Consider the following 24,875-nt stretch of genomic DNA (forward strand, 5'->3'; position numbering starts at 1 on the left):
TGAGAAGAATATGGGGACATAGGAAGCCGTCTTAGATCTGGCCTGACCATTATATCTAGCATTATATTGCCTACACCACAGGTAGCCAATGAGCCCTCTGGATGTATTGAACTACAACTCCAATCAGCCCTAGCCAGCATGACCAGTGGACAAAAAGGATAGAATTTGCAGTCCAGCAACATCCATCCCTTCAGAATCTAAACATGCAGTGAAGTCATCAAAGGTGTCAACTCCACCCAGATTCCTAGGGTCCACAGTTCAGTCTCCTGCTGGGGTGTTGTGAATCTTTACTGCTAAGAATCTAATGTTGAGATGATCTTTCTCCCTCTTTAATGGGGCCCTTCACCCCAGCGGCGGAGCATATGCCCGCGCTGCCCAGGGCGGGTGTGCTCCTGAAGGGTGTGGGGTGTGGAGGGTGCCCTCCCACATGCCACAGTTCAGGGTAGGAGAGGGGCAGGGAAGCTGAAGAAGAAGAGTTTGGATTTGATATCCCGCTTTATCACTACCCGAAGGAGTCTCAAAGCGGCTAACATTCTCCTTTCCCTTCCTCCCCCACAACAAACACTCTGTGAGGTGAGTGGGGCTGAGAGACTTCAAAGAAGCGTGACTAGCCCAAGGTCACCCAGCAGCTGCATGTGCAGGAGCGGAGACGTGAACCCAGTTCCTCAGATTGCGTGTCTATCGCTCTTAACCACTACACCACACTGGCTCTCGCTGCTGCTCACTCTCCTCCTGCTCTCCTCAGCCGGGTCAGACATGACCCAGCAATGGAGCTGCTGCGGCTGGGTGCACCTCACCATGGTTGAGGAGGGCTGCTCTTGGCCGCTGGGTCAGAAGAACGGCTGCCGCCCAGTGCAAGGTGTGTCACCCACTCACCTGCCATTTTGTCACCCCCCTCAGTCATGACACCCGGGGCGGACCGCACCCACCGCACCTCCTTCCTACGCCTCTGCCTCACTCCCCATGAAGGGGGAGAATGTTCAGGAGGTTTGGGGGAGCAGGTGAATTTCTCTGATTTTTAAAAAGGAGTTTACACCAGAGATTGGAATTCCGTTGGCCTCTAGATGTTGTGGGACGCTGTCACCATCCTGCACCAGAATGGCCAATGGACAGGTAGCTAGTGACAGGTAGCTGGTGACAGGACAGGTAGTTGATGGTAGCTGGAATACAACAATACCTAGAGAGCCCCAGCCATGGTTACAGCCAAGCAATTGGTTTGTTTTTTGTTTAATATATTTATATGCTGCTTAATATTTTAGACCGTCCCTTAGCAGAAAGAGTGCAATAGATATAACAACGAAACTGAGAAAATATAATTCAATGCAACTTCATATGAACCTACCTGGACCCTGCGATCAAAATGTGAGGTGGTTCTTCGTGTGCCTCGTCCACGACAGAATCAGAGGGTGGCAAACCAAGAACAGGCCTTTCATGCAGTGGCTCCCTGTTTGTGGAATGCTGTCCCCAGGAAAGTTCAGCTGGAACCTTTGTTATACACCTTTAGGCGCCAGGCAAAAATGTTCTTCAACTAGGCCTTTGGCTGATTAACACCTGATGCCCTTTTAAATAGATTGGGGGGGGTATTGGTTTGTTTTTGTTTTTATTATGCATTTTGTGTTTTTATATTGTATTTTTATGTTGTGAACTGGCCTGAGATCTATGGATGAAGGGTGGTATACAAACGTAAATAAGAATAAGAATATTGCACAATATTACATCCCCCCCTTTTTTACAGCCTTTCCACCTTTCATAGCAGAAGCAAGACTGCCCACAACACCTCCACAACCTTTCATGTGTCAGAATTCTCATGGAAGTTATGCTACATCATGACTTAGGTAACATTATAGGTTACAGGTAGCACAGAATGTACTGTATGATTGGCATAAGGAGAACATACATCAATGAGCCTTGGGCTCAAATGCTATTCCCTCCTTTCCCTCCTTTTTCATAAGAATGGCATCAGAAGCGGTTTTATTAATTGCTGTTTATTGTGTCATCTGACACCTTAACTGTTGCTAATATTAACTATGGTTAGTTGAAACAAGACAGCTTCATAAACTATGGTTTGGCTTATTTCAAATCACTAAAGTTAAGATTTACCACCGTTTGCCAGGATTCAGTCACTATGATAATTTATGGTTAATCTAAAACAGAAGGGAAAGCTTTTGAACTCTTCCTTAAGGTCATACCACAGGAGGAAGTAGCCGGAGGAGGGGGATCAAGCAAACCCAGGGGGAGGGTATGCGAATTCTTGTAAATCCTATCTGAACCAGTCCAACGTCTCTGTACAAATCAGTGGCAAAACTTGACAGGTATTAAATCTAAGCCATACCTTAATTGTTAGGCCATATTTTCTATTGTAGCTTTAAACTTAGCAAAGTGCTTAAATGAAAATATAGTGACCCCCATTTTCAGCAATCCTTGTGTCAGGGGGCACGAAAAATGGGTGGGGAGGGGGATGCCTGTGGGGGTTTTTAAAAAAGGATTTATTATTATTATTATTATTATTATTATTATTATTATTATTATTATTAAAAAACCACTCCATACATTAATGTTGCTTTTTTAAAAAAGGAAACTTAATTCTTCCATTGTTTTAATTTCTTTCATTTACCTCATTGATAAACTGTCCTTCATCCCACTGCAATCCTATGGGGGTTGAAACCCCCATGGGTTCACATCTTTTGATGTGAACCAGCCCATCACAAATTTAATAGGGCTAAATTGAAGCCCTGTTCAGGAATTCCTGAATTTTTACATGAAATTCCAATGGGGTAAGAAGGAGGAACTGATGGGCACTGGTGCCATTGCTGCAGTACTTGTCACTCCACACACACTCCTGCACCAGGGAGCCATCCTTACTCATGTAGACTCAAAATGCAATCTAGAACTCTGGCCAGGGAGAATTCCCCTGCTCTTTGAAACACAGTCCTTTCAAGTAGAAGAAAAGAAATGGCTCAAAAGCAGCAGCAGTTCAGGGGAGCAATGGATGTGAGTGGAAAATATTGTGAAACAGTGGGAAGCAGGATTTTTTTCTTTTCTTTTTTTGCATTAAAAAAATACGGAGCACCATAAATTTTGCTGCAGTGCTACCTGAGATCTGATTTCAAGAGCCCTCTAACAGAAGATCAATTTTTTCCCCCAGCCCACCTTATCCCAAGACCTCTGGGTGGGTAATGATTTAGAAGCTATATATTAACAACCAATGATGCCTGGCAAAAAGAAACGTGTGCTGAAGCCCTCACATCCTCAAGGGCTTAGTGCCATCTCATATTCACAGTGTTATCAGAATGTGGTTCCTGCCAAGACCAGCTTTATCAGTAGAATGGGAGCAGATTGTCCAGTGTGCTTAATTAGAAGGTAGAATTCCGTCTCTCTTCGTTTTGACACCAGATACAATCATTTTCAGGATCTCTGCCTACCCTAGCAAAAAAATTATATTTGGGAGCTGAATTTTATGATACGGGATGGGGGCGGGGAGTGCAGATCAGTGATATTTCCATGGATGTTTTTATAAGTGGCGTGGGGCAGGAAATGGGGAGGAAAAGACTACGATAAAGGAACCAGAAGAAAGAGTACCATATCCCATTTGCAATGTCAGGCACGCAGACGGAAAAGATAAAATTCAGCTTTCCTAAAGGTAGCCTTACTTGTACACTTGAAAAACCACAGTACTGTATTTTTTCTCTCTCCAGTGGCTAGGATGTCTCTTTGTCAGCCAAATGATGGCCTTTCTCTAACCCTGAGCATGGACTGACTCAGATGGCAAAGTAAGGTCAACTGAATAAGCATTTCCTGAGCAGCTTGTTTTCCTTGGAGAACTTCCACCCAAGCAGTAACTACTGGACCTGACCTTACATGGAACATTAGTTTTATAGCTGGCAGCCATAAGGTGATACACCCCCAACTGCAGGATTCTGTCTAGTGGACAATGGACCTATGTCTACATCACCACCCTCTCCCCTCCCCAAAAACCCCAAATCCCTACCAACAAAATAAGCACTAATTAATGAGTACACTTGTTGGCAGTGTTGGCGGAGAAACTAAAGAACAAAATGAGCATGTAGAATGAACTGCCACCACGCCCCTAGAGATTGCCCCTCTGTGTCAGGGTTAAGGCCCATTGGTGGAATGGTGGGTAGAAGCTCGCACTGGCACTGCCCACAGCCCATGCAGCTAGACGTGCTCTATGAACAAACAGAGAACTTCATTCTCCCGGACATTCAGTCCAGAAACTAGTATGTCCATTGCAATGACTCAAAGTTCCCAGGCACTTAATGCTTGAACACTGGTAAAAAGTTTGAATATCATGGCCGTCTATAGAGATAGAATGCATATAGGTTTCATTCATATGTCAGTGGCTTGGTGCAGGGAAATCTGTGCCCCTCCCAATGTTCCTGGAATGCAACTCCCATCAAGGGAGGGAGAGAAATTTGATTGAGTTTGCATTTATAGGCAGGTCTATCAAATTTGCATGTGGCCCTCGAGGGTTGGCCTAGGATGAATGTGGCACTCAGGTGATTAATAATGAAATAAATTGTTAATATTTTAATCCCCAAAATGTGTGGAGTTTCAAAACAGGTGGTGTGGAGATGTATGTCTGAGTTATAATACCATAGCAATCTCCAGTGCTTTTATTTTTTCATCTAATATACACTTCAAAAAAGTACACAAGGGGAGTTGTAACTGTACAGTGCTACCTCTGGTTATGAACTTAATTCGTTCCAGAGGTCCGTTCTTAAGCTGAAACTGGTCTTATCCTGAGGCCCGCTTTCGCTAATGGGGTCTCCTGCTGCACGCACACCTCCGGCACACGATTTTCGTTCTCATCCTGGAGCAAAGTTCGCAACCAGGAGCAGCTACTTCTGGGTTAGTGGAGTTCGTAACCTGAAGCGTTTGTAACCAGAAGCGTTTGTAACCAGAGATACAACTGTACATCACACATAGGAATGAGGCTGCCATTGCTCTCTTTTTCTCTATTTGGGTACATTTACAGAAAGATTTCAACACTCCAGGAGCACAAATCAAGTAACGTTTTTGTCTATTATCCCATAGCTAAGATTTCAAACCTTGTCACATTATTCATTTTGAGCCAGTAGTTCAACACTTCTTTTGACTTACTCATACTTAGCATACCAGTGATGTGAAATTGATTTAACTCGGCATCAGGAATACACCTTCTACCTTTTCAGTTATCACGTTGATTCCTGTGGTGGCAACTGAGACAGACCTCAGAAGTGAGGCCAAGCATTATAAAGAACCCCCTAAAGTTAGACAAGAGTTTTCTACTTGGGTATTCTCCCTGACAGTAAAATATCCATTGTTTGGGCTTCAGTTTTAACCTCCCCACAAAGAGTGATGCTTTTTTTATTTCTAATGAAGTGGCTTGTGTGTGTGTGTGTGTGTGTGTGTGTGAGAGAGAGAGAGAGAGAGAGAGAGAGTGTCACAATCGTGTCACAACCCACACCGTACATCTAAAGCACTCTTATACCACTTTAACAGTCATGGCACCCTTCAAAGAAACCCGAAAAGTGCAGTTTGTGAAGTGTATCAACATCACAGAGTTATAAGTCCCAGCACCCTTAAAAGCTTCAATTCTCAGGATTCTTCATGACTGTTAAAGAGTATAAGAGTGCTTTAAATGCACGGCATGGATGTGACCCTTGTCCAACTCCCTGCTCAATGCCATATCCGCAATGCAGGATGCAACTACAATGCTTGTCCAGCCTCAGCTTAAATATTTCCAGCAAAGCAGAGCCCTTCACCTCCCAAGGCAGTCCACTGTTCCACTGTCAAATAACCCTTATCACTAGGAAGTCTCTTCTAATGTTTAATCCAAATCAGTTTCCTTGCCATTTCCACCAATGGGTTCAAGCCCGGCCCTCTGGAGCAACAGAGAACAAATGAACAAAGAAATCAAGGAAAGCAGTGAAGACACAGGCTATATATGACTTGGCTTATACACACTGCCTCTGGAATGGAAGCCTTGTGTGGCAGACCAAGGTGACTGAATTTATGGGACTGGCAGAGATGACCGGCAGAATCCGTGACCAGAGGAGAGAGACAGTGGAAGAAGAATGGAAAAAATTCAAAATCTATCTTAAAAATTGTTGTAAAATTTCGGAATGTTAAGATGTCAAGGGATTGGATATAAAGAATTACAGCTGTAAAAATTGAAACTTAAAAAACTTTAGAGAGAATTAAATATAAAAAGGGATGAAGGATTGCTAAAAAATTTTAAAACAAGAATGCAGTGAAGGGGAGGTTTGGGGAAGTCGTGTTATGTTTGTTTGTTTTTTGTTTATGTTGTAAAATTAATAAAAATTATTTTAAAAAAAAATATGGAATGGAAGCCTTGTGTGTGCTGCTTTTACACTGTACCCTGACATATGTTGTAGCTTCCTAGCTGCTAAATATCACTGCTCTGCAACTGATCCACTATTGATAACCAAGGGCAAATCCTTTTAATCAAAGACTGAAACTCTTATAGATATTAGCTGAATTCACCTTAAGGATCAGAGAGGAGAAGCCACTCAGCTACTCTAGTGCTCTTCTCCGGCCAAGCAATGGCCTTTATCCATGCAGTCACATGATCACCTAGCTTTCTAGAGGCCAATGCAGGTTTTTTCCTATCCCTGCTACCCAAACCTATTGAAGCCAAGTCAATAGCAAGGACTGATCAGTGCAAAACACTCATCTCCTAGCAGTTGCTTTATGCAGTCATTTCCTGTCTCCAACACTTCCCACTTCAATAAACGTCAATTCATACAACCGCTCAGACCAGATGCTGTAGTAAAGCGAGTTTGGCAATGCAATGTGGAACCCTCTTTGTCACTTGCTTAAAAGTGCTGTGCTGCACTTCTCAAGAGTTGCCAGATGCAACATGTTCTACCGGAGGTGGGGGTGGGAATCCTAGCAAATACAACAGGAGGATGAGGGAAATAACTGTGTTAAAGGTTGCTGGGCAGTGCCACATTTACATATAAGCTAAACAAGCTATAGCTTAGGGCCCCACTCTCTTGGGGGCCCCAAAAAAATGTAAAGGAAAAAACCTGTATTAATTGTATTTCAGTTCAACAATTACTTTGATACATATTTTGTTATGTGCAAATGGCTTTAGATACCTATTAGGTCCATAAATTACCATATAGCATGTATTCAACACAAAAAAGCAATTTGTTGTTGAGGAAGGACCCCATTACCTTCAGTAGCTCATCAAACCTAAATCCGGCAGGGAGTGGAGGGCAGAGGGAAGATGCTGAACTTAGACCAAATATTGTGCTTTGCTTGACCTTTGCTAGAACTATGCATACGCAAGCCTTAAATAACTGTATCCCCATGAAAAACGAGGGGAGAGGGGATTAGAACTGATTGTATGAGGGAAATGGTAGCAAATGTTCAAACTTACTGAAATAAAATCCTCTTTCTCCGCAGACAAATTGAAGAGCGTCAACCAGCTCAGCACCACAAAGTGTCTCCGGGGCAGCAGCAGCAGAGGAGCTGGTTAATGTAAGCAAACACAGACCAAAGTAGAAGAGATGAATGTAGGACACAGTGTGCATCTTCACCTGCCAAAGAAGTAAAAGAGAGAGAGAGACTGCATCAGAGTTTCCCAGTAGAATCCTGAAGCACGGCCTTTTTTGGGAAATTTCCCATTCTGCTTCACCCACCAGGTCCACACTGTTCCTCTCCCACCTCCTATTTACTGTGAAAGTTGGTTGCCATATGCCATGTGTTAGGAGGACCCCTGGTGCTTTTGACAAAAGTGAACTTTAAAGCAAATTTGGCAAAGGGAAAACTTAGAGATTTGATAAGAGCATTAGCATTAGAGAGCCAGTGTGGTGCAGCGGTTAGAGTGTCAGACCAGGACCTGGGAGACCAGTGTTCAAATCCCCACTTGACCATGAAGCTTACAGGGTGACCTTGGCCCAATCACTGACACTCAGCCTGATCTTCGTCACAGGGTTGTGGTGGGGATTGCATGAGGAGAGGGACACCCACGTACGCCACCTTGAACTCCTTGGAGAAAAAGTGGGATATAAATGCAACAAATCCATAAAATAAATTAATCAACAGGTCTCACACAGTCTGGAACACCACTAGATTTCTCCTGAAAAGTGAATTCAGAAGCATTTGGCCTCAGATGATAACATCTGGGGAATTTTGAGGGCCCAAAGAGTTTTGGTAGACTAGAGCACTGGTGGAGAACCTCTGACCTGGGGGTTCAACGTGGCCCTCAAGGCATCTCTATCCATCCCTCAGAAGTGCCCCCACGCCACATCCCATAGCCGTCCTGCACCATGCTCTGAATGCTTTTGCCTGGGTAGAATGTATCCTTGAACCGTAATAACACATCTTGATTTTCTTGAAAGAAGTGTGTATGTGTGTGGCTGGAATGCAGCCTGCTGAAGATGCATTGCCTCACCCACTTTTTGCCTTGGACCACACCCACCATTGGCACACGGTCCCTCAGAAGGTTGCCCAGGAGAAAATGTGGCCCTTCGGCTGAAAAAGGTCCCTGCTGACCTGATAGTAGAGGAATTTCTTTGTATGTGCAGGGTGCATTTTTACCAAGTGCATATGTTGTTTCCGTAATCACAGAGCACACGTCGAATAATTTCTGCTTGGTAGGCAATTTCTACTGGGGTGATTCTTTCCCCAATGCAACAGCTAGTTGGAACCCCCAGTCTACTGTGGCTGATAGTGAGAGCCCACTACGCACTTGGTGTCCTGGACCAATTTCTGTGTTGTTGGATACACAAGCCTGGTTCCATAGACAAGATAGCACACAGCAGGGGCTACAAGCTTCAGTAGATTAAAATCCTTCCTTACTTCCCACCGCGTTAATTGATGGCGCTAAGAATAAGACTTAGGATCCATGCAGAGGGAATATCAAGATGCTGGTCTGATTAAAGAGATGCATTTTCTTTTCATCTTGTACCACAGCAAGAAGCTGGTTCAGCTTTCAGGGCACCACCACCACCACAGGAACAATGGAAAGAGACATTGCTGGTTTCCGGGGCAAGAACACCTGCATAACATGCTTGCAATTATGTTCTGCGCAATCATGTTTTATGTTCTGGGTGAACCCTTAAACCATATTGTACGAGAATGCAGATGCTGCCAGGCCAAAGGTGTAATGAAGGTGGGAGAAGGACATAGGCTTCCAGGCCTAATCTTTCCTTCAATGACCCATTTATGACTAATAGCTGGGAATGGCTGAGGATTTATTGCATTCAATCCATCACCACATTTCCTTATTGGCCAATTAGATGTCTCTGGGAAGCCCAGAGGCAGGTTATAGGAACATAGAATATAGGAATATAGGAAACTGCCTTACACAGTCAGACGATTTGACCATCTAGCTTAGTATTGTTTACACCAGTCTTCTCCAACCTTGGGTCCCCAGATGTTGATTCAGACTTGTTAGAGTTGCATCCAAGATAGCTCACATTATATTGAAACAGAGACTATGGCTGCATTCACATGGAAGTTCATTCCATTTTCATGACTTTCCCCTTAGTGTTAAGTTCCTCATCATAGTTCAGATTTCACACAATGTAAAAGCCACTTCTGGGACTATAATGTAATATACTCCAAGTTCAGTGTTCTTTTCCTTATTATTTGTTTCCAGAAAAATAATAATCTGTTTATAACTAGTGTGGAAATGAGTGCTAAACTTGCACTATATTCCACTATAGTCCTGGAAGTGGTTTTTACAGCATGCGAAAGCTCAAATGTAATGTGGACATTAACAGGGAAAAGTCATGAAAATGGAATAAACTGCAACGCGAATGCAGCGTAAATGTGACAATGTTAAGTTATACAAAAAACCCTTGCTTTCCTTCACAATAAGGAAATATCTTCTAAGGTCCTAGGATAAGCACCATATTTTTCGCCCCATAGGATGCACCTAGTTTTTTGGGGGGGAAATAAAGGGGGGGAAATTATTCCCCCCCAGGTGCAGGGCTGGGGCGGGGGAAGCCCGAGCTTCCCCTGCCACCAGCACAGGCTGCTATCCGCAAGCCGTGGGAGAGCTGCGCAACTTTGCGCAGCTCTCCCACGGCTAGCGGAGAGCTGCGCGAAGCCGGAAGCCTGGGGCATGCTGAGCTCAGCGCGCCCCAAGCTTCTGGGTGCAGGCAAGCTCTCCGCTAGCCGTGGGAGAGCTGCGCGAAGTCGTGCAGCTCTCCCACGGGTTGCGGATAGCTTCCTGAAGCCTGGAGAGCGAGAGGGGTCAGTGAGCACCGACCCCTCTTGCTCTCCAGGCTTCAGCGAAAGCCTGCATTCGCCCCATAGGACGCACACACATTTCCCCTTCATTTCGTCCTATAGGGCGAAAAATATGGTAATGTTTGGGGCAATGAGTCTTCCTGCCTGCCTGGTCAGTTTTTCAGCACTGTCCAATTGTGTGGCTTGTACAGAATTAGAAAACCTAATTCTGCACCCACCAGGGTTTAACTTGAGCCAAACCTTGTTTGCGGGTTCAGTCACAGAAGCTGCTTTCAAATATAGGGCTCATCCCAGGAACATGTGAAGTCATTAACAGGGCACCACTGAACATGCGTTGGGTGCATTTTGTTCTTCCCTGAGCAACTGCTTTTTGCCCACACATATCTGGGATTGGTGGGGGAAAGGCACAGAGAGCCCAGGGCTTCCAGACAGAGGCATGGACTCAAGCCTCCCTTGATTGGAAATTGACATTCTCCCACCATATGTGAGACAACCAGGGCAGGGATCAAGCCAAGCCACATCCCATGCAGTCAAAGGTCATGCAAATCAATCCTCTGAGGGAAATTGTAGGGTGGGGAGGGGTAGAAAAACACGGAAAACGTCCAGAGTCCAAAGTCTCTAAAGGCTTTCCAGTCCCTTTGTTATGAAGACTGTTCCTGAAAGTGTAGGGAAAAGAGAATTGCCAGATTCAACAGAAGACAAAGCTTCTCTAACCACTGTAACTCACAGAGTTGCCCCTGCCTCCCCCAAAATGCTCTTTTGCATTACAATTAAAAGCACAGGAGCCCTACCCTGAGTATCTTATTGATCCTGGCAGCTAATAGGTAAACCCAGGCAGTGTTACAGTTGTCAGTTTGCAGAGGGTTTAAATCAACAGATATAGTATGGTTCAACTGCAAAGGGCAAGGCCAAATGGATTGGGTGTGGTCCAGCTACCAAAGCAGCTCTAAACCCTTGTATAAATGCTGTTTAAATTAGGATTAGCAGCTGCTTTGTGTTACTGGAGCAGCACAAAGCAGCTGCAGTGAACTGATCTCTCCTGGACATCAGTGACAATTTAGTCACATTCTTCCCCAGAACGTTTGAAGGACCAGGCGGAAATGGCAAACACAAGCACCATCAAAGCACAAAAGCACTTCTTATGTTTTGTTAGATTCAGAAGCAATTGGGAACACCTAAACACCTGCTAGATAGGAATTCTGAAATACAGCTGGGACCGGTTCTAGTGTGCTACTATTACTTCTTCCAGGACACTCCATTCTGAATCTCCTTGGTTTTCTCCAGCTCCCTGCAACAGATGCTCAACATTTTCTGGCTACTGAGAATGGAGAGGAGATATGATAATCATCTTCAAATATCTAAAGGGCTGTCACCTGGAGGATGGGGCAAGCTTGTTTTCTCCTGGTCTGCAGGCTAGGACCCAAACCAATGGATTCAAGTTGCAAGAAAGGATATTGCAACTAAACTTCAGGAAGAACTTTCTGACAGTAAGAGCTGTTTGACAGTGGAACAGACTCCCATGAGAGGTGGTGGTCATTCCTTCCTTGGAAGTTTTAAAGCAGAAGTTGGGTGGCCATCTGTCATGTATCATCTAGTTGAGTAATCCTTCATATATAAGACATTTCTCAACTCCCCCCCCCCCGCACTGTATCATACCCCAACATGACCAAAACCCCAGATCCAGAAGAGCCTATGCAAATAGGAAAAGAGGATATTCTCAATGGCTGGGTTCACCATGGTTGTAAAGTAGGTTTGGTCTCAGTAGTGTCCTCTTTCAGTTTGCCCCATATGGCTGCCATTCACTCTCATTGGAAAAAGTACATGTAAGGCATGACTGGAGAACCTGTGGTCCTCCAGGTGTTTGTCAGCCCCACAAAGCATGGCCAACAGACAGGGATGGTGGGAGTTGGATCCCAGCAACATTTGGAACATAGTTTCCCACTGCTAGCATAAGGGCAGAATCTACCCTTGGCACCTGGACTGGTCCTACCATTCAGGCAGCTTATGGTTAATACAGAGCGAGTGAGGATCCATTGCCCCTGCGCAGGCCTTGCTCTTTGCAAGCCAACACTCTATGCCCAGCTATGACTGGCGGGTTAATTGCTAGTGTGTATTAAAACAGCTAGTATAGAAGCTGGAACCATCACTTTCATTCATCATAATGACATTGATAGAATGAAAACATCCAACACAAAGACCAAAATGAGATACACAAAGGAGTGATTGGAAAATACCCCTTCTTCGCATTTGCAACATGAGTCCTCCCTCAGCTTTGTAACGTTAAAAAATAAATTTGCAAAACAAAAGAAAAACCCTGAATGCATGAACATGACAGTAAAGCCCCTCTGTATTTCATTCTTAAAGCTCTCAAGAGGCAATGTTTTAATAATATCACTTCCTCTGTTCAATGATATCTTAAAAGCTGTTGTGTGCAGAGGTAAATCACCTGCTGACTTCATGCTCTTGCTTCCAAGGATGCAGTTCAAAGAGCTCTTCCATCATGGTCTCAACGGAATGGCATTGTGTATCTGTCTAAGAACACTGTGTGTTTAGCAGGGTGTTCTTAATTCACATCTGGCCTTGCCTCAAACATAAGCCTCATTCAGAAATGTTATATTTTTTAAAGACTTTTCGGGAGAGTTACGTTGTAAGTGAATTATCAGTTCTGGGACAAGATACAGGGTCTCCATGTCCCCCCCCCCTTCTTTAGTGCAAGCCAAGAATATGACACAATGCAATTGCCAAGAGTTTCAACACTCCCCCCACCCTGACAAATTATAAAACAATCAATGACTTGAAGGAAAGGGATGGATTCATATGCTCCTAGGCCAAATGGACCTATGGACCTAGCTCTGAAAAAACATAAAATTGTCCCTTAAAAGATTATTCAGGAATCTGACAGAAATAATACTCTCTTCTGTACCTTTCCTGTTCATTTTCATTTAGATGGGGATGGTGGGATTCATAAGAAAATACTTACGATGATCTAACAATTTGGCCGCTGGTCTTTTCAATAGGTGTGTCCAATTTATTGTATGTCCAAATTGAATGGGAAACAGAGGCCTTTAAAAGCATGCACTGCCATGTGGGTGGAGTTTTATCGAAGCATCTGATTACATTTGGACTCTGAGTCTGACTCAGGACAGTGCAAGGCAGGCTAAACACCCCTATAATGAATGACCAATTGTGTTTACAGCTGAGATTTTCACAAATCTCTCCTTCAGGAGAAGATCCAGTGTCTACTACATGTGGAGAGCGGCGGTCCAAAACAGTGGCACTTAAGGAAGCCAACAGATGGCTTGCTCCATGGCTTTTACACCTTCCTTGCCCTTCCGCAACTCCTCCCATTCAACAAGCTTTAAATCAAGCAGCACATATGAATGTTCCAACGAAATTTGGGTGAGCGCTGATTCGTCTAAACGGATGACGCTTTCAATTGACTGAAAACATTTCTCAGAGACACAGCGGTGGCAGCAGGGATGCCACAGATTAAAATGCATTCATTTGTATGTTTCCGAACTTGTCTGGCTGCCCCAAGAACCAAGTATCAGTTTATGCTAAGTAAATACACATGCAAACTGCCCTACTGTCAAAGACAGCACCACAAATCATCAATCTGTTACTAGACACATCTTGTGATAGAGAAATAACCTAACACAGTGGATGCAATCAAAGTAATGCAGTGGAAGATTTAAACAAGAGGTCTATACGGATGGTTTTCCCAACCGACAATCACAAGTCACACAGCCTCTAGTTCCCATGGAAAGGGATTAGCAAAATCAGTGCAGACAGCAGAACGTAAAGGAAAGTTGGGGGTAGACCCCCATGCTTCTAGCTCATATGAAAGGGTCTAGCAGAATCCAGAATGTTGGGGAAAGCACCCATACAATATATTGCTTATCTCTTTCTGAAGATGCCTTTTACCCTTCTTAGAACTTCTGGACTGAAACTGCAGTCCTTCTTAGACTCACTAGGGAGTAAGTCCCTTAGAGCTTAGTCAGATGTGGTTCTGTTAGCATGTTTAGGTCATGCACACCAAACTGGCAGAAGCTGTCTTCACTTATAAATTGGGATAGCTCAGTTGATTTCAGTAGACCATGGCTAAATGACAGCAATTTGGAATCTGTAGTATATTGGGGATATATATATATATACACATACACACATACACACACACACAGACACACACACACAAAAAACAACCTCAGTAGTTTAATTCCAACTCTTCAGTAAACTGAGCAAAGGATGCACATAGTTGTGGAGTTGTAACTCTGACTCTCCAATGGCTACTGAATTCAGCAAGATTTGCATTGCATTCTGTTTGCTTCTACTGTTACAAAATTCCACCATCTTAAAATGAAATGGATAAATCCTACTTAGATAATTAAAAAAACAAAACTAAATTGGCACCTACTGCTTTAGAGACTGTTTCAGCTGTACAAAATCCTGCTACAAATGGAAAAACAAAACAAAACAAAAATTGTTCTTGAAGGATATAATCTTGCTGAGAATGGAAACTTGAGTGAAGGCCAGCTGAGAGAAACAGAGGTCACTGCATCTACTGAAGCCAAAATTAACCTTAAAAGCTTTTTATGTTCTTAAGGAGCAATGACTAGTAATATGGTATAAAAATTCCATCTCCAACTTTGCCTGACAAAAGCCTCTTTGCAGAGTGCAAAATAAAGCTTGACATGAAGATATCTCTACTTTCCTTAATGCAGAATAACTTAATCTTATCATCAATCTGCATAGCCAGCAAAAGCTGTACATGGTTTCTGTTTTAGAAAAGGAAAAACAAACTTAATGTTGACTTAACAGGAAAGCATTAAAAAGAAGTAAATGTACAACACTGTCAGAAAACAGCTGTACGTTCAATGTTAATTCTGTGCATATAGCAGTCTTACAGAAGTGAACCAGCTACCTGCTGTCAAATGACTATCACAATGTCAGCATTTGCACCTGCAGAGAAACTTTAAAATTTCTTGCTCCATGCTAGCAGCACTAGCTACAGAAAATGATGTTAGTAGAAATTTCAGATATGACAAGCTAGCCAGAATTTTGCAAAAAAGTTTCCCCAACACAAGCTGAATTCCTAAGTACCTGCAATAGCTTTACCTCGTCAGTTACCTAGCTGTGTTCAGAACAACCATCACATGCAGTCATTCTTCAGCTCTGCTAAAACTGTCTGTTCAGCAGTTTAGAAATAAAATTCCCAGTACAGAAATAATGACACTGAAAAAGTGCATATAACACTCTTCTAAGCAGAATCAGATTACACACAATATAACCACAATATTTTCTTTAAAAAGAAAAATCAAATAGGAAGAAAGATTTACCTTCAAGAAATCACAAAAGCAGCACTTAAATAATTGTGTTGAAAGACTGTTGATTTTTTCCATTGCTTCTTAAGTGCAAACTCTGGAAATGAATTGGTTAGCAGTAATAATGAGGTGGGGGAGGGAAAAAAGGGAAGAAAAGAAATCCAGAGAGAGGTGAGATGTTGAGAGCAATGTCACATTTCAATATTGAGGACTTTTATTCCATTGCGCAGGCTCTATCTGCACTGATTTTAGCAGTGACAGTGAGATTTAGCAAACAGAAGAGGGATTTAGAGAAAATCCTCACATTTATCTACATTACACAGACACTGTAGACAGGAAACAGCTGGGGGAACATTTGCCTTCTCTCTCTCTCCCTCTCCCTCTTCTGGCAAAGTTACTGAGTAAGGACTTTTTTGGGCATGGTGACAAATAACATCATACCTTTGCATTCTGAAACTGGAGCACTGGAGCATGTTCTCTCCCCCCCCCCCAGAAGAATGTACATTAGCAAAGGGCAGGGGGAGGAGGAAAAACAGTTTAAGAAGTCAAAGAAACTGAAGCTGCAATGGGAAATGAAATGTATGAATGGTCACGTTTCAGCCGGCTTCACACACAGCCAGAGATCAGCTGTCGTTTACCTTTCAGCTGAACGAAATGAGAAGCTGGATGCATCTATGCACACTTGAGCCCACCATCAAAACAAGCTCCTGCTAACGTTAACTCTGAAATCACAAGTTTGCAGACTGATCTGTTATAGAGTGCTTGATTGGAGGCTTTCTAACTTTTATTAAATCACATGAAATCACATTGCAATCTGCCCTACCTTACAGGCTAATGTGATTTCCTATCCTCTCTGACTACAGCAAAGAGCACTTCCATTTCTTTTAGTGGCTGCCTCGTGGGATTTTGTTTATTCTGTTTGTAAAAAAAAAAATAGTAATAGAGGGTTGAAGAGGTGCTTGGGAAAAGGGGTGCTTTGTTTGAGAACTGCATCACAAAATTTGGGTAAGTGTGAATTTTGAAGTGTGGTGAATTTGATAGATTCTGCTTAAAATGCAAACTGAATCAAATTTTTCTCCCATTCCTAGGTAGGTACCCCTGCCCTTTCGGGCCAGTCTTGTCAGACTCTAGGGTTGTGCGCTCATCTCACTCTATAGGCCGGGAGCCAGCGCTGTCTGCAGACACTTCCGGGTCATGTGGCCAGCGTGACAAGCTGCATCTGGCGAGCCAGCACAGCACACGGAACGCCATTTACCTTCCCGCTTGTAAGCGGTCCCTATTTATCTACTTGCACCACCGACCATGCGATCGGCAAGTCCTAGGCGCTGAGGTTTTACCCACAGCACCACCCACGTCCCCATTCCTAGGTAGATGATGGCAAAGAACTCTGGCTACGATTTTGCTGGAGGTGCTGCTGTCAAGGCGGGAGGCGGGAGCAAGCCAGTAATAACTCACAAGATGTCAGTGATGTTAACTCTTTATTTATATAAACCAAATAGCTCACGCCTAGTGATCTCAGCAACTCTTCCCAGTAGGTCTTGCCCCAATGAGGCAGTTGCGAGGAATGAATGGCTCTGCTTTCCCACCATTCTCTAAGGCTCCCCCCCCCCTGGTCCTTCCCCAGCAACCTGAGGCTCCTTCTTCTTGTCTCTCTTTTCTCCACCCTTTTCATTCCTCTTTGTGTTCTGAGAGACCAGGTTTGGAGGGCAGTTGGATGCAGCAGGAGGGGGAGACTCCCTGGCTTCTTCAGCTGTCTGCTTGATCTCTGCCTCTTAACCCCACTCCTCTCCAACCACCACTTCTGCCTCTCATTCTGGACTGCCTTCTGCCGACTAAACCCTGTTGCCTCTACAACTTCTGACACCTCCCCCCCCCAGTCTGCTCCTTCTTCTCCCTCTGAGCAGGCTGGGGCTACTCTCAGTATCTGAGGGCGCAGGAGTGGGTTTATCAGTGAGAGGCTCTGCCATGCTTGGAGAGGGAGGCAGGGACAGAGAAGGTGATGGAACACCCAGGTACGGATGAGACAAGAGAGCAGGTTGAATGATAAGTTGTAGAGTTGAAAGGGATTCTGAGGGTCTTCTAGTCCAACTGCTTGCTACAAAGGAATCTCAACTAAAGCATACATGACAGATGGCCATCCAACCTCCAATGAAGGAGAGTCCACCACCTTCTGAGGGAGCCTGTTCCACTGCTGAATAGCTCTTGCGGCAGCCCCCATCCAGGATCCTCACTAGCCGATTCCCCCACTCCCATCAGAGGCCACCACATCCTGCTGGAGCTTTCCTCTGGGTCCTTGGCCAATTCTCCACCTGCATTGCCCCGACTTGGCCACCCCACGACACATTTAACAGGAGATGAATGCGTCATACATTTTTACTCCATTGCACTACAGTCCTTCCCCAATGAGCTAGGCTGAAGGAAAGGGCATACATTCAGCAAGGACTCTACACCTTGACTTGTTCCGTAGCCAGTTTACACATTTCCACAGAGGCAGCATTGGGCTTTGGCAAGATTATCCACTTTTTATCTTATCGTGGTCTGAAAGGATCTTGTGTGAGATTTGATAAGCAATTTATTGACTCATGTTTGAAGGTCTACACATTTCCTAGAAACCACTGTCAGTATGAAAGGCGGCGGGGGGGTGGGGGGGAGAGAAAGATGACTCAGTAGAAGAGAGGCCAAGAAGTCCCTTGTCTGCTTCCCACAGATAAATCGTATTTCTCTTTCTGACTTACGCCAGGAATGCAACTTTCACCAGTTGAACAGATTCCTTAAAACTGTTGGAAATGCTGTCTTTGGATTTTATAACTCATACGATATAGAGAGTGAAATGCAGGAACCAGCCTCACAGAGGCACCATGTTCTCAAGTTGATTGAGGGGGCCCAATGTGACATCCTGACATTGCGTGTGTGACATTGCGAGGAGCCAGCGGGTGGAACCAAACACCCTCTGAACATGGAGGGGGCCTGGCCCTTTAAAAAAAACCCCAAAAATGGGGGAGGGGGAGACTGCCTCAGCCCCTAGGAGCCAGTGCCTATGCAGCCTCATAATGGGAATTAGACTAATAATAATTAGGGCTGCTTTGCAACAGTCAATGCAGGTCTCCATGCGCTGCCTTTTGACTTGATCTACAATTTTCTCTGCAAATGATTTGGGGTGTTATGAAATCTTAATTCAGAGTGACTTAAATGGTGTTTTCTGTGATGTTCCATTGTGCATAACAGAACTTGAGCACCTTGAAGCTGAAGCACCTTGTATTTTTAGTGCTCCTAAATGCTTAGCTTTGGAGCAGGGGCACCAGCTCCAGGGGGACAAGCCCTTTTGCGCCCCAAATATTTTTGGGGTGGGGGCCATGTTTCATTGAAGTCATGTCATGTGCTTTAAACATTCTTTAAATTTAGGATAAGGTATGCAACCTTAGGGACACGGGTGGCGCTGTGGGTTAAACCACAGAGCCTAGGACTTGCTGATCAGAAGGTTGGCGGTTTGAATCCCCATGACGGAGTGAGCTCCCGTTGCTTGGTCCCTACTCCTGCCAACCTAGCAGTTCGAAAGCACGTCAAAGAGCAAGTAGATAAATAGGTACTGCTCCAGCGGGAAGGTAAACAGCGTTTCCGTGTGCTGCTCTGGTTTCACCAGAAGCGGCTTAGTCATGCTGGCCACATAACCCGGAGGCTGTACGCCAGTTCCCTCGGCCAATAAAGCGAGATGAGTGCTGCAACCCCAGAGTTGGCCACGACTGGACCTAATGGTCAGGGGTCCCTTTACCTTTACTTTTATGCAACCTTAGCGGGCTTTAAATGGGAATTATGGAGGGCACATCTACCAGTGACTATTTTTTATGTCATCTAATGGAGTCCTTCAAGTTCAGAAAGCACATGCTTCCAGGTCCCAGGTGCTGCAGAAAAACAAGGAAGAGGTGCTCATGTTTGCTTGTGGTTTTCCCAGAGGCATCTTTTGGTTACTGCAGAGAATAGGATACATCCTTAGCCTCCGTGTCCAGTCACTGAGTCTTTTATGCCTGCTCACATTCAGCCTGTTCTACTCTTCTCTCTTGGATCCCGTGTCTCTTTTTAAAATCCCCTGACTTCCTTGGAGATGTTATCTGAGTCAACAATTGGGAAATTAAATTACTGTGCTCATCATGTCCTGCTTGCCGGCTTCCAAAGGGCATCTGGTTGGCTGCCGTGGAAACAAAATGCTGAACTAGAAGGGTCATTGGCCTGATCCAGCATGGCTCTTGTTATGTGTTTGTTACCAACAATGTGCTCTCAGTGTAGGTGAGAACTCAGTGCCTTGCTGTTCAGAATTGGGGGCCTAAAACCTACTGAATGATGACAGTGCTGTATGTGACTTCTGAACAGCACCTAGGAACATACTGTTGCTGGAGCAATTCAGTCAAACTTGATATATTTTATACTCCTCAATCTACAGGTACATACTTCCCCAAGTGCCATGGAAAAAAGGGACATCCCATTTTTTTCTCACACAAGATGGCAGCAGCCATTTTGAGTGTCGTGATCTCTTGCGCTCTTCAGAAAAGCATGGGAGATCTCACCCTCAAAAAGTGCTGGGGGGGGGGGGGAGAGTGAGGCACAGGTCATGTGACTTGCGTGAGAGCATGCCCCAGAAGATGCACATCCTGGTTTGGAACTAGAAAAAGATGAATGGTATGTAGGTGTTAATGGGATAAATAATAATCAATAAAAAATATTGTGGCCTGAATTCAACCAATATGATGGTATGTAGGTGTTAATGGGATAAATAATAATCAATAAAAAATATTGTGGCCTGAATTCAACCAATATGGCGTGCTAGTGTTAGTTACTGCAAAGGCTCTTGCTAGCACAACAGAAATTTGCCTCCTCTCCTTCCACCACATGCCCATGTGCCTCTCTGACATCCACTCTGGAGGGTCAGAAGAACCTCCAGAGCAGTGCATGGATGGAGGAGGAGGAGGGGTTGTTCTATCCAGAAAGCAGGAACGCTTGCACAGATGGAGTGATCAGAAGAGCTTGGTGCTGAATTCCTCCCATTATATCTTAAGAATAGTTCAGCATCAGGACTGCTTTTATGGACTTCCTGTGTAGATGCTTATAGGAACCCCATACTCCTTTTCCAAAGAATATCTTTCTCCATCTCTATATGTGTGTGTGTGTTGCCGTGTACTTCTGCTTTGCTCTTTGCCTTCTACAGGTATAGTTGTAGCCTTGTTTGCCTGTGTTACGATACGGGGAATGTGTGATGTAAGCCGTGCCAAAAATTATTAGAAAATTCGTGAGCCCTCTGGTGGCCACATCACCCTTTTTTCTTATGCTTTAGATCAGGGTATCCCAAACTTGGGTCTCCAGTCGTTTTTGGACTACAATTCCCATCATCCCTGACCGCTGGTCCTGCTAGCTAGGGATGATGGGAGTTGTAGTCCAACAGCTGGAGACCGAAGTTTGGGAAACCCTACTTTAAATATTACAAGTTGGACCCACAATGAGACATGGCAAAGCATCCTCACCTCTTAAAAGGTCCCCTTGGGGGTTCTAGCTAACCATTCCCTCCCACTTTTGTGTATATTTTCCAAGTAACACTCAACATTTCATTACTACTGAACATCATCATCACCATTATTTAAATTGTATTATTTATTATTGCTACTGTTGCTAATATATTCTGCATTTGTATTAGTTATACTGAAAGTGGCTAATAATCTGGTCGAAAACTTTGCCATGAAACTTTGGTCCCCCTCCCCTCTCGTGCTCTGAACATTTCCCTAGTCAGCTTGCTTTTGTTTCTCTGGAAAAGAAAACATGGTTGGGCCACAGAGCAACCCAGGAATTGATTTCACTAACCTTGTTAAAAGGTAACATCCAACTCAGAAATGTGAGAACCTTCCCCAAGTCACCTCATTTCTTGTAGTTTGGGGTACATGCAGAGCCTATGCAAACCCGTATTATATACAGTGGTACCTCGGGTTAAGTACTTAATTCGTTCCGGAGGTCTGTTCTTAACCTGAAACTGTTCTTAACCTGAAGCACCACTTTAGCTAATGGGACCTCCTGCTTCTGCCGTGCTGCTGGAGCACGATTTCTGTTCTCATCCTGAAGCAAAGTTCTTAACCTGAAGCACTATTTCTGGGTTAGCGGAGTCTGTAACCTGAAGTGTATGTAACCTGAAGCGTATGTAACCTGAGGTACCACTGTACTAATAGCAAACACATTTGCAAGTGCCAATCTTTATCCAGCCAACATGGTGCTATGCAAGCAGATCAGCAAGCTCAGGAGAACCCCAAGGTTTGCAGAAGTACAGAAAATCTTTAGAAGAGACTCCCCTCCCTAAATGGGCAAATAATGCATGCTCATAGTGCATGGAATACTGACTGTCTGTTAAAGGAGAATTATGGATTGCAAGCTGAACAGGAGCAGCCCACACAGCAACCTTGTATTGCAGGCCTCCCATGCCTTGTCTTTTTCACATTTCTCGGATTTGGTACTAGTACAAATAAATACTAGTATCTTCCATTATGAACTGTAGTAATAAGCTCTAGTTAGAATCCTGTATTTGAAGAAGAACAAGGTCTGCCTAGAAAAGCATTTTCTCTCGCTATAGCCCTCTGGTTCCCTGTGGCTTACAGCCCAATACTACAAAACCACTATAATTCAGCATAGTTTGGCAAGGCTGGCAGCCTTAGTGGTCTCCCATTGTCAAGCCATAACCTCTTACAGTAAATTTTTAGAAACTATGAAAATTGGCTAAAGCCGAAGGTAGAAACCACACACAGACCCAATCATCCCATTAAATAACAGATTTTTGATAAACCATAAAGTTAAATGGCCTATAGTAACTGGGAGCGAAATTGCATTTATTTATCCCTTGCTTAAGTTTCACAACTTCTTCCAAAGGAAACTTGACATTCAAAGTCTAATCAACAGTAACTCTTTTATTAGATGTACTGAAGACAGACACATACCAACCTGATGCTACTGAAACACCAAGGTGACTAGAACGCTGGGAAATGAGGCATGTAGGTGATCATGTTGGACTAAAGAGATCCAGATTAAAATTCCAGCTTTGCTGTATGGCCTTGAGCAAACCACGGTATTTAACTTTCGTTGAAAATGTCCATAGCAAAGACCTAACTTACAGGTTTTGTTATGACAGAAGGACTGCAAAGTTCTTTGCACCCAAAATGCACGTGATAGATTGTGGCATTGTATTTCAGTATCATATCAGGAGTGGCAATTGCAATAAACAATGTTGTTTCAGGATTCAGTTTCTTCCACACTGATAGATCTAGCTCTAGTTACAGATAGGTAGCCGTGTTGGTCTGCCATGGTCAAAACAAAATAAAAAAATTCCTTCCAGTAGCACCTTAAAGACCAACTGAGTTAGTTCTAGGTATGAGCTTTCGTGTGCATGCACACGAAAGCTCATACCTAGAACTAACTCAGTTGGTCTTTAAGGTGCTACTGGAAGGAATTTTTTTATTTTGAGATCTAGCTCTGTCTGTCTTGCATCTGAATCATACGGACAGGGGATTGATGAAGCCAGTGGGCTGCTGATTCAGCAATTTGCATTGTTCTGAGTGATATATCTTCATGTTAGCTCCTATTTTCATGCATACCACTGGTCAGGTTCTATGTATTACTTGAAATGTGTTAGCTTAGAACCCATAGGTGGAGTTGCCTTCATGGCATGGGGCTTCATCAGCTCGACCTTCTCACTACTACCCTCTGAAAAGCCACTCCTGAGGTTGGAGAACCTATCAGATTGGCATTGGATGGGCATGGGTGGGCTGCAGTGGGGAACCTGAAAAATCAGAAGTCATTCCCATTGGAAGTGCCTTGCATAAATGGAAGGGATCCACTGTTCTAAGCCACTGCATTTCTAGATATTCTTTGACACACAATTGCTAGCTGACCCTTGCACTCCTCAAACCCAAATGTCTGTACTCTCCTTGACCCCATCTTTTTACCAACCATCTCCCACTAATTAAAGAGACCCCTTTTATCCTTCTTATTTCTACCCTCTGTGAGCTGTGGTTGTATCCTCTGAGTACAGATTGGTTTTGTTTTATCCAGAATCGTGAAGGGAAGCGGACAATGTAGGCCAAAGGCAAGCTGGTTCAGATGTGAAAATCTGCAGCTGCAGTGGCAAATAAAATACTCTCTTTTTCAATGCACATCATTCTGATCCCCCCCCCCCGATCTTAATTTATACTTTACTACTTGATGATGTTTTCTTCTGTGCTCCTTATTCTCCTATCTCAGATTTACTACAACCCGAAAATGTTGCAGTGGCTGGCTGTTTGTAAAATAAACAGAAGAAACTGTGACATAGCACTGGGCCAGATGTTCCTGATAGCATGTTGCCAGCAGAAGAATTCTCATCCTTGAAGAAAGTTTTCTAAGTGGTCATGACACTCTTGGTCATGGTAGGTTTTTTGTTTTGTTTTGTTTGCTCCCCCCCCCTTTTTTTGGCAAAGCGCTCAGTGCCCTAAGACGACTTCTTCAGACTTGGCTCCAGAACTGCCTGACAGACCTCCATGCACAATAAAAGTCTTAATTAACATGCTGATTATCCATGTGAAGATTTAGGCTTGATATATTTTTTTCTAGCAGGCTAGCTTGAAAAGCTAGTTCTGTTGAGTTCAGTCTTACCGGCCCCAGTTGAATTAAAGTTAAGAGAAGGGCCAGGGCTTGAGTGCAGAGATATGACTTTGCAGGCGCTACAACCCTGGTTCTAACTCTGACATCTCCAGCTGGGACTGGCAACATCTCCTTACCTGAAACCTTGGAGAGATGCTGCCAGCCAGTTTAAACAATGCTGAGGTTCAATTATCTGACTCAGAACAAAGGCAGCTGTCTATGTTTCTTTGTACAGTGGTACCTTGGTTTAAGAACAGCTTAGTTTATGAACAACTTGGATTAAGAACGCTGCAAACCCAGAAGTAGATGTTTTGGTTTGTGAACTTTGCCTTGGAATAAGAACATGTTTCGCTTCCTGTTGAGTGTGTTCCATTTGTAAATTGAGTCCCTTGCTGCTATGGGAAAGCACACTTTGGTTTAAGAACGGCTTTGGTTTAAGAACGGACTTCCGGGACGGATTAAGTTTGTCAGCCAAGGTACCACTGTATATAAGAAGCATTTCTTATGAGACAGCAGAGACCACTGGAAACTCTCTCTTTGCGCATCAGACCAGTGGCATAGTGTGGGGGGTGGGGCGAGGGGGGTTGTGGTCCCGGGTGCACAATTCTGAGGGAGCACAACCTAGCGTGCCCACAACAGGCTCCCTCGTCAAGGCTGTGTGGCTGCCACTTTTTGGAGCCACGG

At 44.1% G+C, this 24,875-nt stretch overlaps 1 protein-coding gene and 1 long non-coding RNA gene across 4 annotated transcripts in view; one reads left to right on the forward strand and one right to left on the reverse strand.

The window, feature by feature from the left end:
- Positions 1-16,078, reverse strand: part of IGF1 (insulin like growth factor 1) — a 63,020-nt gene extending 46,942 nt beyond the window's left edge. Inside the window, exons 1-2 of one of the 3 annotated variants that reach the window (XM_081879015.1) lie at positions 15,993-16,078; positions 7,409-7,568 (exon numbers count right to left, since the gene is read on the reverse strand). In XM_081879015.1, the coding sequence (XP_081735141.1) occupies positions 7,409-7,562 (154 nt within the window). In that variant the 5' untranslated portion in view covers positions 7,563-7,568; positions 15,993-16,078. Of the gene's footprint in view, positions 1-7,408; positions 7,569-15,566; positions 15,886-15,992 lie in introns of those variants that run through there. The other 2 variants (XM_081879013.1, XM_081879014.1) reach the window with 2 other exon arrangements.
- The window catches only part of LOC309351389, an 84,147-nt gene that overhangs the window by 58,855 nt on the left and 417 nt on the right, over positions 1-24,875 (forward strand). The window contains exons 4-5 of the long non-coding RNA XR_014160815.1: positions 7,435-7,509; positions 23,814-23,977. This is a non-coding gene — a long non-coding RNA (uncharacterized lncRNA). The remainder of the gene's footprint in view (positions 1-7,434; positions 7,510-23,813; positions 23,978-24,875) is intronic.

Source organism: Podarcis erhardii, assembly GCF_964252035.2.
Source record: "Podarcis erhardii genome assembly, chromosome: 10".
Taxonomy (NCBI): Eukaryota; Metazoa; Chordata; class Lepidosauria; order Squamata; family Lacertidae; genus Podarcis; species Podarcis erhardii.